Source organism: Opisthocomus hoazin, chromosome 17, assembly GCF_030867145.1.
Source record: "Opisthocomus hoazin isolate bOpiHoa1 chromosome 17, bOpiHoa1.hap1, whole genome shotgun sequence".
Taxonomy (NCBI): Eukaryota; Metazoa; Chordata; class Aves; order Opisthocomiformes; family Opisthocomidae; genus Opisthocomus; species Opisthocomus hoazin.
The window spans coordinates 1,229,986-1,249,851 of NC_134430.1; the positions used below are offsets into that span (position 1 = coordinate 1,229,986).

The 19,866-nt window shown below is 41.1% G+C and overlaps 1 protein-coding gene across 6 annotated transcripts in view; it reads right to left on the bottom strand.

The window, feature by feature from the left end:
• Positions 1 to 19,866, bottom strand: part of THRAP3 (thyroid hormone receptor associated protein 3) — a 32,787-nt gene that overhangs the window by 5,505 nt on the left and 7,416 nt on the right. For 4 of the 6 annotated variants that reach the window (XM_075438174.1, XM_075438176.1, XM_075438171.1 and 1 more), the window contains 7 exons: positions 16,270 to 16,362; positions 9,981 to 10,142; positions 5,475 to 6,374; positions 3,291 to 4,031; positions 2,187 to 2,359; positions 1,623 to 1,734; positions 1,301 to 1,385 (listed from right to left, as the gene is read on the bottom strand). In XM_075438174.1, the coding sequence (XP_075294289.1) occupies positions 1,301 to 1,385; positions 1,623 to 1,734; positions 2,187 to 2,359; positions 3,291 to 4,031; positions 5,475 to 6,374; positions 9,981 to 10,117 (2,148 nt within the window). In that variant the 5' untranslated portion in view covers positions 10,118 to 10,142; positions 16,270 to 16,362. Of the gene's footprint in view, positions 1 to 1,300; positions 1,386 to 1,622; positions 1,735 to 2,186; positions 2,360 to 3,290; positions 4,032 to 5,474; positions 6,375 to 9,980; positions 10,143 to 10,574; positions 10,957 to 16,269; positions 16,363 to 16,682; positions 16,928 to 17,610; positions 17,961 to 19,866 lie in introns of those variants that run through there. The other 2 variants (XM_075438173.1, XM_075438175.1) reach the window with 2 other exon arrangements.

Sequence of the window (19,866 nt, forward strand, 5' to 3'; positions counted from 1 at the left end):
GCAGCACTATGTCTATGGGAAGCCTGTACACGGTGTCACTAGCAACAACATACAGCCTCCACAGCTGGGCTCAGCAACTGCTACTTTATTTACACAATACCAATCTTGGGAACTGTATGACTTGATATGCAACATACATCATATTAATCGTCTTGCATTAAAAACAAAAGGATTAGTAATTGTCTAGCTATTAAATTTTTTACTTACATGAGTTTCTAAACACTTTTTTGTTTAAATAAATATGTCAAATAACGCAGAAGTGAGAGCAGGCGTTTTGTTTTGGTATTTTGCTCTTCTACTTTCCCCAGGCAAAGAGCTTTAATTTCTACTCTGAGAATAAAACTGCTCCCAACACGATGGATGACAGATAAGTGACAAAATCAGCAGCAGCTCCCTTATGTGGTACAGCAAACACCTATTTGGGTTTGTGAGGGCACGTCTGTTTCACGGAAGGCTGGCGAGCTGTTTGGAAACCACGTTTATAACACACTCTGCCAAGCTGATGCTCAGAGTTCAGGCCCATCAAATCCATCTCACCATCGTCCATGTCAAGCCACAAGTGTGTTTGGAAAAAATCGAAAACAAATATGAAACAAGTAAGGTTTCAGCAGGACTGTTTAAAATCTCTTCAACGTTCAATGTAAATATGTATGAAGGTGAATAAACAAAGGTTAAACTCCTAAACATTTTACGTTAAGCCATTTTTATGATTGTTTACAGTGAGTGCAATGGCTCAACATTCATCTACTCAGAAAAAGCTAATACACTAAATTCCAAATGGTCTGGATCTACTAAAACAAGTGCTGAATGTTAAAGTAACAGCAATCAACAGAAATGGTACAGTAAGTTGTTAGAACAAAATTTATAATCTGCTTAATAGTGTACTTGGTTTAGATAAGTATTTAGTTTTACTTTCCTCTCTTTGACATGCACGTCTTTTTGAAAACATGGTTGGAAATATCGCATGTATACAATTGATTTAATAATACTTACAAGCAGAAAAATATCACAAAAAGTCTCTTCTCTCATCATGGGCACTTGTTCCAAAAATCCTCTCTTTTTTCTCAAGCTCACCTCAATTGACTTTGGGGTCATTTACCATAGTCTAACCACTTCACAAAGGTTGTTGATACATTTTTAATAAAAATTAACCCTTTGTAGTTCATTTTTAGAATTATGCCCATCCTTAAAAGAAAAACACAAACTTAAGTAGAGAGTAATTTAAACAAAAACATCACTGTTAAGTTCATGCCCAATGCACTCATTTTGTTGAATTAAACTAATCAGAGTAACAGTTCACCTTGAAGCCAGGATCTCTGGAACTTTTCGTTTCCTCCTGAGACAATCCATGCTTTCTAAAAGTACTGGGAGATATATCTATCCTCCTAAAAGTAAAGAAAGTACACAGATGTAATCTTGCTCGTAAGAAGAATCTGAAGTTTTTAGATCAAATGTCATTTAAAGCAGACCAATACTTCCAAAGCTACTTACAGCTCCCCATAGTTTTCCATTTTTTTGCTGAAACCATTTTTATACTTGAATTATTCTGGAGTTATTCCAGAGTTTAAAAGAAGGAAATCTGAGATACCCCTGAAATGTCACATAGTGTCTGAGGCACCAACCTGTGAATTTCAGGGCTCTTTTTGTTTTTAGCTGCATCTTGTTCCATTCCTTTCTTTAGATATTTGGTAAAGCGTTCATTCAGTGTCATTCCTGAAGACCCAAAGTGATGCTCTGTTGGGGGTTTGAGTAAACAAAGCCAAAATATTAATACAATACTTTTGTAAAAAGACAAAGCACATCAGTCCTACAGCTTGGACAAATTCAGATAGAGGACACATGAAGTACCCTGGTGATGAGCTCTAACTAACACTGCTGGAAAAGTTCAGTTTCAATCTTGAAATTAACAATTTATTCAAGTGAGTCACAAATTCACTAGAACACACAAATTCTAAGTCACAGTCTCTCTGAGCATTGCTCAGGTAAAATCAAGAATGCCTCCTCTGCCTTCCCAGAAGAAACGTTGTTTGTGTAAACAAAGACGACTCATGATGGGGCTGCTATTCTAGTGTATGGCGTATCTGCAGGAGAACAACTCTGAGCATTAACCACAGTGCATGAAACCCACTTCTTTGGGCAAGGGAGGAGTGAACCTCCACCTGAGGATACAGGGACTTCGGACCTACCTCTTACATGATGGACTATAGTCACTATATGTTGAGCAAACAATTCAGAAGGACTTCGCTGCGACTGAGCAGACTGAATATGATGAAAAATTGAACGGAATTCTTGCTCTTTTCTGTTACTGTGCACAAGATCACGACACAGCTTGCGTTCCTGAGCCAATATGCCACTTGGACTAGAAAAAGAACACACGACATGAAATAGGAGAATAGGGTAAAGGGAAGCAGTTTAAGATGATTAACATTTCAGAAGTTGGAAGCTGACTGCATTTGGTTATGTAGTATTATGAAGGCACCTAAGAACATTCAACAGCATGAGCAGGACACTTCTTTAAACACCTCTAAAGCACACTGATCTAGGTTACTGTAATTCAGGTCACTTGTTATTCTCCATTCTGAGGGCCGTGCAGGTGTGAAACCCCGCCATCCTGTGAAACACAAGCCCACTCTTACACCACCAGCTGGCTGTCGTCTTTTGCTACTGTTCCTACATTCCAGATTAACGTCTAACATCCCACAGAGTGTATTAACACTTACTGGCTACTACTGTACAAATGTATTTTCTGGAATAACTTTTTACTGTCTCTAGATTTCTCCAAGCAATGCTTAAGTGGCTCTCAGAGCTTCCTGGAGTTTCAGTAATGCTATATTGAGAATAAGCATAGTTAAACACACTCCAGAGAATCATGTGTCATTGAAGCGGCACTGTAACTTTAGCACACCACTAAGCTTCTAGCAGCAAGAAGCCTCCGAGTACCTAACCCTTCCAGAGCCCGCTGTAGCGTGGAACCTGATGCAGAAGCATTTACATTCTGAAATAATCGAACATCTAGTCACAGAAAAGATTAGGAAAAGTTGTTTAACCATCACGTTGTACTTTCACCATCTGCAAGCTGTGAAAGGAAACCCCTCTAACCTCCCACCAGAAAAAATGGGTCGCACAAGTATTATAAAGCCAGAAAAAAAATGCATCTCTATCTCAAAAAATGCAAATTGTGATGTAATATTATTTAGCCTTCCTCACACCTGGCAACCATATGAGGATCTCAGGAAAAGAAAGCAGCAAAAAACACTGCTTGGACTTCTCAAAAAACAGCAAATACTTACCGTGCAAGATCTTCATCAAAGGAATCCATTCGAATATTGACCTGGGCCTCACGAGTAATGGAAAAGGAGGATTTGCCAGGAGTGAGCCCCTCTCCTTTGGTGCCTGGTTTCTCCTTTACCTCAGAAGCCTTCCTTGTTGGGGGGGAAGAACTTTTTTCCTGGCTGGATTTGTAAGTGGTCACTCTAAAATTCTTTTCAGGAACAAACCCCCTGTGACCCGGTTCAGCTCTCTTGGATGCTGGCCTCTCTTCTTTCTTTGATCTTTCAGAATAGCTTTCCTCCTCCACTTCATCAGGCTTCCTCTGCTTCTCTTTTCCAGGTGGCAAGAACACCACGCCTTCCCATTTTCCTTGTCTATCCTCTTCTTGACTTTTACTTGAAGTCGCTACGACTTTAGACATAAATTTGGGCTCATCCTCAAATTCTGAATCTTTTCGGCCCTTTGCCTTGTCCTTCTTTTCCTGCTCATCTGTTTCCTCTTTGCCATAATGACTTTCCTTGTGGAACTCCGGGACCTTTAGCTTGTCAAAGTCATCCCGGAACTTGTAGCGCTTGGGCGACTGGCTGCCACGGTATCCCTTCTCAGAGTCAGCTTTGGATGCATAGGAATCAGATTTTGCCTTTCCATCTGTTGATCCCAACTCAGAGAAATTCCCTTTTTCTTTAGCTTTTTCTTTTTCAACATTTGTTACTTTCTGTTCTTTGTCTTTCCCATTCTCACTCTTCTGCTCTTCCAGATACCTGTGCACAGAACAGACATTACAGTAGTTCTCTTACTAAAAATCGAAGCGGTTAATACTTCAATTGAAAGCAGACAAATTTTAGAGAACACCAAGCTATGCGCGTACAGCAAGCTGACTCTAGGCCCTAAACCAGTTAAAAGGTAAAGCAGATTACTCAGCCTGGATTTAGACTTTGAGTTCTCAATAGATTCAGCAAATGTAGCAGAAAATGGATATGCAGAACTGATGAAATGAGGTTTCAGAACAAATAAAAAACAATTTACCCACAGATTCATTTTAAGGAAAATAGTAACATCTTACCCAGTCGGTTTATTTACTTACAAACCTGGTTCAGGAGAATAACACATCAAAACTTTCAAACTGGGCTGTTCTGCTTTAAACAACACACTGGAAATAAAAGCCTCAAAAGCTACTTCAAATTTTGGATGCAAGTTTCATAGGTAAGCTAAATATTTCATGACCGACTGTAAATACAAATAAAAGCAAAAGGTTAACAGAGGAGAATATTTATTTTGCTGGGAGAAGACAAGACACTTCTAGTGAGAACAACAACTTATCGTAACCTAGTTTAAAGCATCACAACTACGTTTTAAAGCATTCATTAAGCAAAACCCGAGCTTTGAGGAAACAGCGGTAGAGCCCAAGGACTTTAGTTCAGGGCTTTGAAAAACCCAAATGAGAGTTACAGCTTGCTTTTTTTTTCCCTTTTTAAATTTCAGACATCCTTGATACAGAATCCGTTCAAAACAACTTTTAAAACAAGAAAGAAGAGATTTAAAAGCACTTGTGAATGCTACTGTATCTTTTAAAACAAAGCGTCACCTTCAGGGGACTGCCCAAGCAAGCACAAACACGGTCAGCTGACGCCTTCTGCACGAAGGATGTCTTATTTCAGTGACCATCCTGGTGCTTTAGTTTCTCGTACTACCCACATGCACAGGCACAAGCACTGCAGCTACACTTCCCTTAGGCTGCTTGCAGCGGGACATGCAGTAAGATTTCATTAAATTTTGCTAATTTATAATATCGAATGCAATTCAAGAAGGCAACACTAAAAAAAGTCTTTCACTGAAAAGTAAATAACCTAGAAACGCAAGCTTCCAGTGTGCACTATTAGGGCGCTAGGAAATCTCCTCAGGCACATCTTCAAGCGTTCATGAGCTATGAAGATTTTTGCAGGGAACTCACGCAAACTTTACCTACTCATGTCAGAAAATTAAGTCCAGCCTCCCACCACACAGGGCCAGGTCTGCCTTTTGTTCTGTCGTTTCGGTAGGACCAGGCCCAAACAGCCGGCAGCCTGCTAGCACGGCACCCTGCAGGCGCTGGGGCCCCTCTCCAGCCGAGCCGGCACACGCTGAGGTACAGCGCTCATGGAGAGCACCGACCTACGCAGGCTGGCTTGTCAAAACAACAGAGCACAACTAAACACGTCACTTGCCTTTTTGAGAAGGCTCCTCCTCCAGGAGCTGTGGTTTCCTCCTTCTGAGATGCACTGTAAATCGAACTGACTGGTGTTGGGCTTTTGCACACAGGGCTCTTCCTCGTAGGGCTCAAACCTGCCGAGCCATGGTCAAACGGACTCTGATGAGAGCCTGCCTGAAAGGAGGTGCTGCTGCTTTGTACAGCAGAGCTCATCGGTGATGGGCTGGACAGCGGAGGGCTCGACTTTTGCAAGGGACTCGGCCGAGGAGAACGCCGCCTCACCACCACCGACTGGAGAGGGCTTTTTAACGCAGGACTGCGTTCCCTTGGGCTAAGGTCAGAAGCTCTTGATGCTGAACTGGTACCATAGGTGGTCGTATCTTGCCATGGTTTTGATCCCTCAGATGCCTTGACGTCTTGAGCCACTGCTCCTGAAAACGGCTGCTCCTTAGACTCATCACCTTGATTATCTCCTGCAGCCTGAGATGCCCGGGTATCCTTGGAAGATGACTTTTTCTCCTTTCCAGATTTACGCTTGGAAGACTCGACTCGGCTATGATTTGAGGAAGACCGGGAAGAGGAAGACCTCCTTGACCGATCAGAAGATGACTTATCAGAATTTCTAGAATGACTTCTAGACCTTGGTGAAGGCGACCTTCTCTTGGGTGAACGAGAACGTGACCTCCCTCTACGAGGGCTATACGCTTGGCGATAATTTTGCCAGTTTGACCTGTAATTCCCATACCCTCCTCGGTTATACTGGCCCCACGGATAAAACCCTCGATTTCGGCCACGAAAATAATACGGTCTCCTGTATCCTCTGTTATGACCTCTGAAATCCCGGTTCTGATAGACTCTCGGATGGTTCCTTTCTCTGTTATGAGATGGAGAATAGGATCTTGAACGAGACCTAGAACTGATAAAAGAAAAAAATTGCACAAATATTTTAAAGTTTATTCTTCTGTCAACTTTGAAGCCTAACAAAAAAAGAATTGGAAAAATTAATTTCTAAGCTTTTAGAAGTGATTTCTTTGCTTTACCTCATCCAATTGAGGCATTACGCTTTGCCCTCAATAAACTGCAGTGGAAATAACTTGTGTCTGTGACACTGCTAAACAAATATTTGACTGCAGGATCACTGCAGAGGCGATTGAATACATATTGCTCTTCATTTTTCTAGGATGAACATGGCTGCTACACAGCTTCAGGAAAAGCGGCATATCTCAAACTCCCAGCCCTTTACAGCTCAAGGCCAAGGTTATACCTCACCTTAGCTCTCCTTCACAAAGAAGTATTTCTTTATGCAGGTCACGCTACCTTTATCGGAACAGATTAAAAGTCTTCCTCTAGTGTCTCCCAGTTATCTCATGTGCTTTTAAAATTCTGGTAAGATGAAACCCCACTTCTCGGGTTGAGGTGTAGCAATTTATTAACTCAGCTGGCAAAGAAGAGCAGCACACTGCTCTGCAGTTTACGTTTCAAGAGGTGCCCCCCTGGCCACGACTCAGCACCGGAGCTCCCTCCAGCAGGCAGGACAGCAGAGGGCTGCGCCGGCCCTCCAGCCCGACACCGCGAGATGGCACTGCTCGGGGCCCTCTGCTCGCCGCCGCGCCCAGAGAACACGACCGAACCCAACCCAAGAACGACGCCTGTCAGAATAAAATTTAAGTGGCAAAACACTGAGCGGCTAATTGTTCCAACAGTCTCTTCCATCAAATTTTTGGAGCTGCAATTGTGTCACTGTTTGAAAGTCCCACTGTAGCTCAGGATTAAATGCCAGCTTTACAGTAAGTATTTCAAAGCTGATGGAAAAACACAAGCTTCCAACGGAAGTCTGAGATTTTAGCAACGCTGCATTAGTAAAACAGAGAAAGCACACAAACTAGCAAATTTAAATAGAAAAGAGATAACTCCAAATGGAATTTTAGTAACTAATATTAATTGAAACCATTCCCACAGTCCGCTCTTGTATTCAGCAAGAGCCAGTCAGCTCTAAAACACCGACTGGTCATACTCCAACAGCCACGTACTCCTTTTACAGACTGGCAATACGCAAGTCACTGCTGCCCCCTCTCTGCTCAAACCTCAAACCCGCATAATATAAGGGAATAAAACGCTGCTGTTAGGTTTCCTCCAAGATTAGCACACACCCATGGAGAGATGAACTTCAGTTCTTTTCTTATTTTTTCCTCCTATCAAATACATTGCAGTTGAGCAGGAAACTCTATTCATACTGTAGTCATTGCTGGCAAACAGTTTAACGACAATTTTAACACATGCTTCATCCTTTACTTCAAACAACCAAAAAATCTACGCAGCTTAGTTGAGACACTTCCTCATTCGAACCACCACGACGAGCAGGAGAAGCAGAGGCAGATGGCCAGAACCAGTTGTCAGAAGCCCTTGTCTAAAGCACTAAGAACACATACGCTCCCATTCTCAGACAACTGCTGAATTTGTGATCAATCACCAGCAAGCGACCTGTTGGCACACTGCTTCCAAAATTCTATCACTTTAGGGCAGCTTGCAGCAGGAAAATTTCACTCCAAAAGTTGCAGAGACTATTTACAAGAAATCTTTTCAGAAAAATAGAGTAAATGTTATGCAAAAGAAGCAGCACAAGTAATAGGTCTACCAACTCCTGTAGCTAGCCAGCTAATACACACTGCTCCAGTTCCAAAGCACCCATCATTTTACAGCAGATAAAAATGAAAAAAAAAAAAAATCATAAAGCAAGACATATTAGGCAGACTCCAACATGGCGACACAACCATTTTTGTGGTGTATACTGAAGTACACAAAAATGGATTTTTATGCCATGATACCATGAGACCTACCTCAGAGAATATCCTAATGCCACACAATATAGCTTGTTTGTACTAACCCGCTCCATTTTGATTCTTTTTTTTTTAAAATAGAGTTATTTACAAAGCACAAGTAGATTCAGCAGCAGCACAGAAGAAATGATCATGTTTGCACAGGGTGCCTTTGTTTTCAGCTGTCAAAGTTCCTTCATAGCCAGGCAGATATTCCCAAATGACCACGTATCTTCCAGCATTCCAGCTTCCTTCTGCAAAGAACTCTGACTCAAGTCTCCGCCTCTAATTTAGTTTGGTCATCTCCTCCTCTCTCCAACTGTACATTTATTGGAGCCCCTGCATTTTAAAAATCTCTTTAATTGTTACCAGTTGCATGTGTTTACAGCCTAATGATTTTCAGAATATGTGTTCTTAATTTAAGATCAGTGAAAAAGCAGCTGAACATTATTCTACCAGTCCAACTGGAATGTCTTTGCCAGATACAAAATGCTCAGCCAAAAGAAAAGGAAAAAACATATCCTGATATCCAGGGAAGAGATGAGCCTTTAACCGGCCTGATCAGAAGCAATTCAGGGAAGTAAGAAGAACTGCTATGCACATTAATGATTTCTCAAACTCAGCTGCAGTGAAATTAACTTTACCTTCTTTATCCATCCAGAACTATCATTTCTGTTACCCGACTCCTGTATGTTGAGGGGCGGGAGTGGCAGGGAAACAACTGCCCCTACCTTTCATAGCAGATCTTCAACTGACATTAAAACTTGTTTGAATTCATTTTTAGAAAGAGAGGAAAAGCATGCAATGTCTGCAAGGGCCCCTCAAGTCTTGGATTAATTATATTAATAGCTTAAAAAAAGCCAAAGATGTTTAACCAAAGGAGCACATTTTGCTATGGACCTTGCCAACTCTTCTTCCCCACTCTGGCTATGGAACATGCTCTTAAACTCTCTGACAGCAGTAAAGCAAACGTCTGATCAAAAGTATTTCCAGTTGTATAATATAATCTCAGGTTAGGACAACAAACTATGATTTTTTTGCACTTTGCCCTGCTTTAGCAATTTCGAACACCATCATTAACCATGAGTACCTTTAATACAAGGAAACTGGATCTCAGAGACTGTGTGTACTTAGCATCAGGAAAAGCACAATCGGCTATCCCGTTACACACAGCAGAAATCAAGAACCGTAGAAGAACGCGGGGGAAAAACCACCTGCATTTTGACACAGAATTCTATTAATAACTTTGAGGAAAAACAAAGTACAGAGGTCTTCTCTCTAAGGGCCCAGTCTAAAAAAGCTGTAACAACTTCCCCGTGGATGGTATCTGTAACAAAGCAAGCTATACTAACACAAACACCTTCTGATGTAACTGTACATCAGAGTATCTGTTAGCACTCACATTAGGGTGCACAGAAAAGTAAAATTATTGTTCACAAAAAAAAACACGTTACAGAGACCAGATTAAGGGCTCAAAAGAAGTGTCCTGACAATGCTGAGAAAGTCACAATTTATTCTCCTAGCTCAATGGAAACACTTAAAAACAGCTCAGGTTGACAGGAAACTGTCTAAGACGCAGGACACTATCTGTCCAAGAATCTCACCAAAGTCTTTCCCTGGAAACGAACTAAGTGACAAACCACCTGAACAGGACAGAGGGGAGAAACACAGTTACACCCTTTGGCTTCAGAGCTGCAAGCACTTACCTAAGTCTGCGTTTTCTTGACCGTGAGACAGAACGAGAACGGGAACGAGATTTGGAGAAGGAGCGTGAGCGTGACCTTGATCCAGACCTCGAACGGGAAGAACGGGATCCAGATTTTGATTTGTTAGTTTTAGACATCTTTGCAAGCACCTGTCAGTTGTACCTGAAGGAAACAGGGAAACAAAAGTATTTGAAAAAATGAAGTCATGGGGCAGATCTGAGAGAACAGGCAACGTCTGGCAGCCTGACAAACTACAGAGCGTCATGAAGCTTGATAAGACTGGAAATATGAATATTTGAAGTGGCTGCCTAATAACAGATTAATAGTGTTGGGCTCAGAATAGAAGGTTTATTTCAGTCTAAGGAGGAAATCTGCAAAAAGAACAAAAGGCTTTCAACCCAGAGTAATTACAAATTTGAGTGCTACAGTTGAAAGCAGCAAGTTAACGCAAACCCCAGGAACAGGCAGAGGCCATGCTGCTAGCATAAGCAAGAATACCTTTAAAGAGACAAACCATTTCATTTCAGTCACACCACTATCAATACAGCCAGCTGTCACTGGCTTAAAGAACAATGAAGAAATAAAGAGGCTTACCGTCAAAAAACCAAAAAGCCCACCCCCCCAAAGTCTCCTCTGAATTTTCAGAAGGAATCAAGAACAAAAATGATAATCCAAGATGTGTGAATTTAACCCTATTTGCACAGATCTGCCTCACTATGAATGCTCAGGTTAAGTCCTGGACGTATGTGTCCTGTCCTGCTTGTGCAGTTTATGCAGTTGTTATGATCAGTTACAAGCATGTATCATCCAGCGAGGAGTTCTGTTGCAGCCAAAATAATTCAGACGTCCTTCCAAATACAGAGTCATTCAAGCGCTAAAGACAGAAGAGGTTACGCTGTAGCACCAAATGACTGGAAATAGCTGTAATTATGCGTTACTTGGGCTATTTTCAGGAATGTATCCAGGTAGAGTCTCCCTTAAAAGACATTTCGGGGAATACAGCCTGACCACATAACTGTTTCAGTTACACCATTAACTGATCTGTTCTCTCGCAAGCATGAACTTTGTATCAATGAGCAAGACTTTCTAAAACTTTTTCATAATCTCTTACCTCTAGGGAAAGAAAAACATTCACGAATATTAACTTCAGAGGGGTGAGTGTCACACTGTTTACATTTGAAGGCTGGTGCAAATTTTGATAAAATTCAAGATGCTGTATTTCTTTCAGCTGTCCAGATTTTCCCGTTAGTATCCAAAAAAGTCAAATGCATAACACAGAGTTTTGTGGCTTGCGACAGGGACCTTCGCTAACTTTCCCCTTCATGCTACCAACAACCTCCTCCTGTGACCTCCCTCCCACGAGGGGCTGTGGAAGCAAACCCAGCATACCAGAGACAGGTCGGGAGAGCTCCAGCGCCTTTTCTGTCCAGCCGTTACACTGCTTCTCAACTGTAGTAACAGTTGACCTACTTAACCACTGTGTCCAGCCATAAATAAAATTCCTTACAATTAAAATTTGATCATGCTGCAAAATGTGCTCCAGCTTTTGAATCTCTGTTGGTTCCAGTATAGTTCTTCAGTTTAAATGGAAAATGCTTCGGTCTCTGACTTGGTGAGGAGGAAGGCGACTCCACTCGCTTGCTCCTCAGATTAAATTCCCAGCCTCCTTTCTTTCCCCTCCTAGAAACGGGAGGTTTCAGTAGTGGGCTGGCAAAGGAACTAAGGGCTAGTTTGAGCTCAGTGTTTGGACTGTCCAGTACTCCACACTAGCAGTTGGTACCAAGATCTGAACGTTTCAATTCCAGAGGTAGCTGACGAAGCTGAGAAGCAAGCCTGCTCTCCTTAAACAATACATAAATTTCACTCACAACATCAGAAGCGATTTATTTAGAGAAACTGTATTAGTACAACTTTATCCTTTTTTTTACCTGCTGATTAAAAAGAGAGCCCTTTAGATACATTGACACCACCGACTGAGTACTGCTGCTGCTGTATCCATTTTAAGCAAATTCCAGTGGCCTGACTTGCAACGTCTTCACTTTCAGCTGCTCTCCAAGGCCAAATTACATATATGGTTACCAAACACTCCAACTACTGCCAGAGCACTTTCAGGAACAGCACAACGCCCATCACAGGAGCAACTGCTGGGAAAGTGGGCTGTTCTTCATCACGAGAGCTGGTACTTCCAGAAACGGGAAGCTGGCTTTTACGCTAAAAATCACTTTACATGTTCCTATTCTTCCCTTTCGCTATACTAAAGATGCTATATCAATTCAATATTTTAATACATTTCACACTAGAAAGTAAGTAGGGAGGAAAAAAAAGATTTTAAACTTTCCTGGTTTAATAGGGAAAAAAATCATCGCACCAGGGATGAAAATCAAAAAGTACTACCTCTGAAGAAGCAAAGTTCATTCTCTTGCATGATCATTTTTCAGAGAAAGAATGTGTGAAAGGACTACTTATAAATATTTCCTTTTAATTTACAAAATACACCTGTTCAAACAGCAACATTTCCTAGTCTGTTGGCCAACACAATCAAACATTCAGCACAGTAAACTAAAACATGGAAGAGAAGAAACCAATGGTACCAGGAACTACTAGAAGATACAGTAAGATGATCTAAATTGGCGCTCAGAATGAGGGAGCTGCTCCCATCTGAATCCTGAGGGGCTATGGTACAAATACCCCAAGAAAAAGCCACACTCTGTAAGGAGATTACAAACACATCCCATAAACTGTGTAATTTCAGGACAGCTCTCTACTAACTGACAATCCTGTAGTTCAAGAACAAACTACACTTCAGCATATTATAATCTGTAAGTTCTCATTATTTATGCTGAACTCCACACTGCTTGAAATATTTGAATAGACCAAAATAATTAAACCAGCTTTCACCACAGCTCTTCTCTGTTGCAGCTCTTCTGAAATGAATAATTTTCCAAGAAAAAGCACATGGTTAGAGCTGACTGACCGAGCAGAGTAAGTCAGCAAGTCCTCAGAAGGTCCCAAAATAGATTTTAAAAGTATCACTTGCTTTGAGCTGTTTAAGAGTCTTTGTATTTTACTTTGATCCACAGCACTTACTAGCCAAACATTAGTTTGGTATGTGTGATGTGTGCCAAAAGCTCTCTTGTCTTTGAAGGTTTTTTTATCTTTGTCAATATTTTTAAAGTTGCTTCATCCCAACACATGAGGTAACTCCTACTAGAATAGAAACTGAGTTGCTATGCTCTATCAGCATTCAAAAGGTTAAACAAACTAAATACTGGAGTCATTTCAGCTCCCCTGTGTTAACACTGCAGTTGTAAACTTATTGCGATACATATTTAGTTGTTCTAAGAATTAATGACTGACTCGCATAAAACGTATTCAGCTGGTAAATAAAAAAAAAAAACCCTGTTCTGACAGAATCTGTTACAAAACATCCTAAGGATTACTCTGATTTTAAAGAAAGAGATGCCTGTAAATGAAGCAAAGGCAAACTGTGAAAGCAGTGGTGGCTGCTCACTTACCTCATCATTTTGATTTTTCCACTGAACGTGACGCTGTGCCCGCCAAGCACACGCACGCATACAGCCTCACAGAGCTCACAGGGGGATGCTGCTTTCTGAAACACTGGAAGGTAAAACGGGTCTGGTCCCGAGTGGGCACTGCAGTAGAAGCATTTACACAGTGCTACGGAGACCTGAGGAAAGGTCACGCTTCCTTCCTGCTTCCAGCTTCAGAACTGCCTTCCTGTGGTACTGGCCCCACCTCTACCTTGAAAGGGACACGGTTGATCCCTGCTGCCTGATCCAGGTCTCATCCCCCAGCAGAGACGAGCGTGACTGCAGACATCTGGTGGAGCTGCGCTCCTGGAAACATTGCCAGGAATTTTCAACATTGTTCTTTTTAGGTTTGTCTTTTCTGAAGACCCAGTTATCAGCTGTCCAGCAGATCTTCCCAAGTAGTATAGTCTCACATCCAAAAATACCAGCACTGATCCTGAGTGTGCTGAGTTTAAAAGTTCTGCTGAGGTACTACCCCACTGGAAAATAAGACACTTCACATCTCGTTTATCTACCATAAAACTACACTGTATAACGTACCTCATAATTCAACACACACCAAGTCTGAAGAAACAATTTGTATTCCAAATCAGTCTGCTAAATTCACTCATATCACACAGATTTAAAATTAGTTTTTACTGCAAGTCAGATCTGAAAAATCACTGAAGCTGGTCACTGAAAGCAATCTAACAGCTACCTGTTTAGTCTGCTGAAAGTACATTGCCAAAGCAAATTACTAAGCACTATAAATTTTTTTTAGATTCTTATTATAAGAAACATGGACGTTTCAGCAGAAAACATGAGAATCTGCAGATTCCCACAGGCTGCGAGTACCACCAGCTCAAAGGTGTAAAGTTCAGTCTTATCTGAAAACGAGCAACGGCCAATGCTTCACTCAACAGCAAGCTAAACTGGCAAACATCTCTAACTGGAATAAATTGTTTTGAATCCTTCTTCCATAGTTTATGGAAACTAAAGGCAGAAGGTTTGCTTGAGCTGTGAAAGTCTTTGACAGCAATCAGTAACTCCAGGGAATTTGATTTCTCACAGGAGAACATTGCCATATTACTTACACTCCCTTCCTGGCATCAAAGATCTCCCACCCTGACCCCAAAGGCGTACACCTGGAACTCTTCAAACCTGTTTCTTGTGAGGGAAAGCAGGCAACACAAGCTGATCAGTTCTGCATATAGTTTTAGTAATATTTATGCAAGCTACTTCATTCTGGAAGTTCTGGAGCAGCTTTAAGGTTACTTTTTTTTTTTTGCCATGCTACAAACAGTGCCACTCAGAAAGGAAAGACTCTTATAAAGAAGGCTGACACAGTAGAGAACGAGCTCTAGCCAAGAACTACCAGATTTTTGTCTTTACAAAACTGTTGCCAATCTTTAATATCTACAAAGAAAAAGAAATAAAAGCCTGGTTTCTAAGGATCTTATCCAAATAGGACCCACACTGTGAATTGCAGGCAACTCGAGTCATCTACCAAGTGAAGACAAAGGCCAAAGTCAACGCCCTTTGATGCTTAACAGAAACTGCTGCGGGTGGTTTTCAGCAGAGATCTACTTCTTAAAGAACTAGAGCAAAAATTAGCATAGGTGTCTGAAGATATTTCTGCTGATGTGCAGTTTGACTAACTACTACCTTAGCCACAAAGCCCATGTAGAAAGTTCCCATCCTGCCAATACAATGAATTGTGCATTTACATCCTAAACTTCATCCGCGTCATGACAGAGGTTACAAATGTTCTGTTTTACATTAATATTTTTAATGCAGACCAATCCTGTGACCCCATTCATACAAGCCCTGCTGACAAGTAAGTAGAGTTCTGAGATGAAGAACCAACAGCCTGGAAGCCTCTCACTCAAAATAAGTGTTTTTAGAGGCTATTTCAAGTAGCAAAGTTTGCCTTCTCCATTTCTAAATCCTCACAGCAACCCATCATACCACTCGGAGGTGAAGAACAATGGAAGAGCAACTGCTCCTACTAAGTCACCTCTATGGACTTTGCCTGGAAGACAAACTTTCATCATGAAACAGTGTCAGGAAAGTTAATGTTTTACCTGTTTTAAGTCTCATGGCAGAATTCAAAAGAACAGCTCAACTCTGCTCCACAGCAATGAAAAAAAAGTCACTGTCAAGAGTCTCTTACTGCTGTACACTTCCACTAGGTACCAAAGCTTCAGGATTTAATTACTCGGAATAGTTAAGGAGAACTTTTATGGACCCTGGCTGAAATCACTGAAACACTTCAGCAAAAGAGCAAATGTTGGCAGGTGGGAATAGGGGGATTTAACAATTTAGATCATTTTAACATTTAATAATCTGGCCAATTATGGTATACAGAGGGAAGGACTCCTTTTCTCCCAAAAGCCACCAGGGTGTAAATCCAAAAAGCGCTCAACATAGCATTACAAAGTAGGTACTTCTCCTTCCAGGATATCCAAGATTATTTCACAAAATTGTTGTATTTTACACCCTTATATGTACCAGCTATTTGGAAAGACAAGCCAAAACATTCCATGATGTCAGGCTGAGGTTTTTCTTCAAAACCAGTTTAAGTAACGCACCACACAGTACTTTTTGCACAGCAACATTAACAATGAAAAAAGGATTCCACTGATACAGTTTAGCTTGCAGTATGCCCAGGACAGAAGGGATATAAGAAGGTATATTCCAAATCCCAAGACAGGCAGGTCTACCACTTTTGAAGATGTTCTTTTCTGTTGTGTGCCTACCTGCTCCAGCAGGTTCACACCTTGCACCTCTCACCCTTCAACAGTCAGGTTTCGCTGTCTCAGCTTTGTCAATTATGAAATCAGGAAGCAAACCTGAAACAAGAAGAAAATGCATTGAAGCACCTTTGTATGCGCCTTGCTGTACTCGCTGCCGCCCGTGATCAACAGGAGCCCAGCGTCCTTAAGCTATTCGCCAGTGCTGTACCCAACATGTTCACCGCATCTGAAGTATTTCAACAGAGCACATACATTGCAAAAGTTCATTGCCCGCTTCACCAGGAACTCATTAACGTACTTTTAGGAAGAATGTAGTTTCTAGAACGGTTATTAAAGCTTTAAAAATGTTAAGTCTATTTACCCCTTCCTCCCTCCACCTCCCCTGCCCCCCATCCCATCTCCTGTTATATACATACTAATTGCTGTCATTACATCTGTACAGCTGTATTGAAACCATTTTCCTCAGCTCATTTGTATGGTCCTACTGGATTCAGGACTAAGTAGTTTCCCATATTGTTAAAGAAACTCCACAAGCCAAGAGAAACAATTGTTTTCCTGACAAATTCATCCATCAGCACAGTGCCGTCTTCAAAGGGTGCCACCAGTCCACCGTGAGCTGTTTTGACAGGTCTACAATTATATTTCAGTATCCTTCCACGCACTGTGAGAGGGGTGTATGTTTTAAAAAAGAAAACAACAGTAAACACAACCTCATAAACGACTCCATGTTACTAAACCCCTGATCTAACAGCAGGAATATCATTTAGTCTGTGTTCAACCATAAAATAAACTTGTTTAAAGTGATTAATTTCTTCTGTTTACTTCACTGAAGAAAGGTTTCAAGGCTACTTGAAGATTATGCTTTCTCTCAAATGGCGATTAAGTCCTATTCTCACCCAAGAGGGAAGGTTGTATTGCAAGGCTTAGTGCTTTCTAAATCATGGTCACCAACCTTTGAAAAAAAGACAAATAAAGAACACCACACCAGAGACATCTTCTATTTTTACTGTTGTCATGTCCGTCTGTCTAAATGTTTGTGAAAGAGAGAAATCTCGCCTTTTACCTTACAAAGGCCTTTTGACATTCAGCCTTTCACAGTGGCTACCAGGAAAAAAAAAAGCCACAACCATTTTTTCTTGCTTTGTGACAAAACCCTTGGGTTTGCCATTCACCAAAACATCAACATTTTACCACCAACTTTTGGTACAATCCACTGCACACAGGTATCATCCAGATAATACGCTGGCTGAGTTCTCTTTTGTAGCAGAATGCTGTTTTCATATTTAGAGCGCTACTACAAGAAAAAGGAACCAAGACAACACACAACAAGCAAGAACAGCTAACCTTTCTTCCAGATATGGAAAGGAAAGTGGGAAACGTGCTCAACGCTCCCTGCTGAAGCAGAAATCATTGTCCAGGAGTTCCGTATTCCACAACACCGTAAAGAACATTTCTCTATGCCAAGACATGGGTCAGATGAAGAACATTTCTAGTTTTCACAATGGCTTTTTTTCCAGGAATTTCTTTCCCATGTCCAACTGGCCTGCATCACTTTAATGACTGTCTCTTTCCATCCTCCAGGCCTTTTCTGGTTTTTTTTCTGAAGTCTTTCAAGCAGTACTCATCATTATTTCAGACCTTTCACAGATGTTAAAGCAGAACAGAAGCACCATGGCCCTGTACAGAGAAGCCATCTAACAAAATATGACAGGTGAAATCTCAAGCATGTCATCGAGGATCGCTATACCATGTAGCACCACAATTTGCCAGCTCAGAAAGAAAAACACAGCAGACATGTCCCTACCAAAAGCAGCAATTTCTTTGTCTTCATATCTGTCTATAATACACCGAGCATAAACACTAAGATCATTTGGAAACAAGTGAAATGGCTCATGTACATACCTTAGAAGCGTGCACAGTGCTGCAAAACTCATTACAGTAGTTTCACTTTATTACATAGTGTTTATAAAAGATTAACTTGCAAATATTAAATATTTTGTAAAAGCATTTTCTAGAAAGCTCTATATAATTGTGGTAGGAAAACAAATATTTACTTGTTCCTTTCTGGCCAGCATTTAATAAAACAGTTACGGTTTATTTTGCTGTAAGACCCAAAGCAAACAAGCTAGCACCTCATTAGAGAAAACATTCCTGCCTGGCCGTCTTGCCACCCGTTTAGTGTTCACTAGCACAAACACTCCGTTTGGGAAGAAACAGCTGAACTGCTACTTAGTTTGCTCAAAGCAGCTTCATTATCAGGGAACAAAAAAGAAACTAATTCTCCTTCAGCCAGCTCTACAATTCATAATCCTGAGCTTCAAAACCCAAACAAGATTAGTTAATTCTTCAAAAAGAAAATCCTACAAAACCCTTACACAGTGTATTTTGTATAATAAGGCAACAGCGATCACTACAGAAATGAACCTATTAAAAAAAGTCACAGAACTACACAGTGAAAAATCAATTTCATTTCCCATAAAACAAGCTTTTTAACATTTGGATAAGATACCTGAAAAGCTTACATCAATTTAAACTGTGGCAGCCTTTGTCCTAGCCAAGAAACTCCTCTTTGCAAACTTCAAACCCCAGAAGATAAAAATTATTTATTGTTAATAGACCCTATACCCCGATTAGGCCTCTACAAAGTTATCAAACATACTAGAAAATGTTGACACAAACAGAAGTGTCAGAATTGTATTCTTCTTGAAAGCATTGAAAATAAGAAGGTAGCTATCCATAAACTTAAACAATAGTAATCACCCAAATCTGGGCTTAACAGAGGCAGAAGAACTGATTGAGGAATAAAAAATCCAGTCCTATGCATGCTCTTGTAATTCAAAACCCTGTAAAAATTACCACTTCTGTACATTTTATTTCATCTGACTTCCAGAGAAGCAGAGAGGGTAAGTGGCACCTGTAGACAGGTCAGGTTTGCTGTTAAGAACTGCAAAGTATTAGACAAGATACAATGACAAACTATAGGAAACAAAAAGTGTCAAACAAAACACAACAGTAACTAACTGCCAGCATTTTTTTAAATTAATTTCAGTAGATTTTTTCCAATTTAATTATCTACCTACAGAATAAGAGTTGCACTATGTCCAAGACCAAATTGCCACTTGAACACCAAACAGCACCAATATGAACAAATGGGTTAAAAAAGCCAAACATGAGCTACGGGGCTCATGTAAAAACAGATGTAAAACTGTAATAAATTTGGTCCTTAGTCCTTCCTCTTGCACTCAGGCTCAATGCACTTAGTAAAAGCCGCCTGACACCAGTGTCAAATCAGAGCAATCTTTTGTTTACTGGATATGTACCTGGTGAAGAACAGAAGAGCTATTTTTTTTTTCCTGTAAGTGCCCCAAAAGGCTATTTTCCACGTGGTGCCTGAATTCCCTGGAAAGCTCTGCAGTCCAAGCAGCACTTTGCACTTGCGCCTGCTGATGCTGCCGCGGGGACCGCAGCACACTGGCAGCTCGTGCAGAGGGACACAGCCAGACAACACCCCAAAACCGCCTCCCTTCAGCCCAGCTGAGGTTAGCACGAACACACCCGACACCTGCTCTTCCCTTGCAGCTCCCAGATATGTGCCTTAGC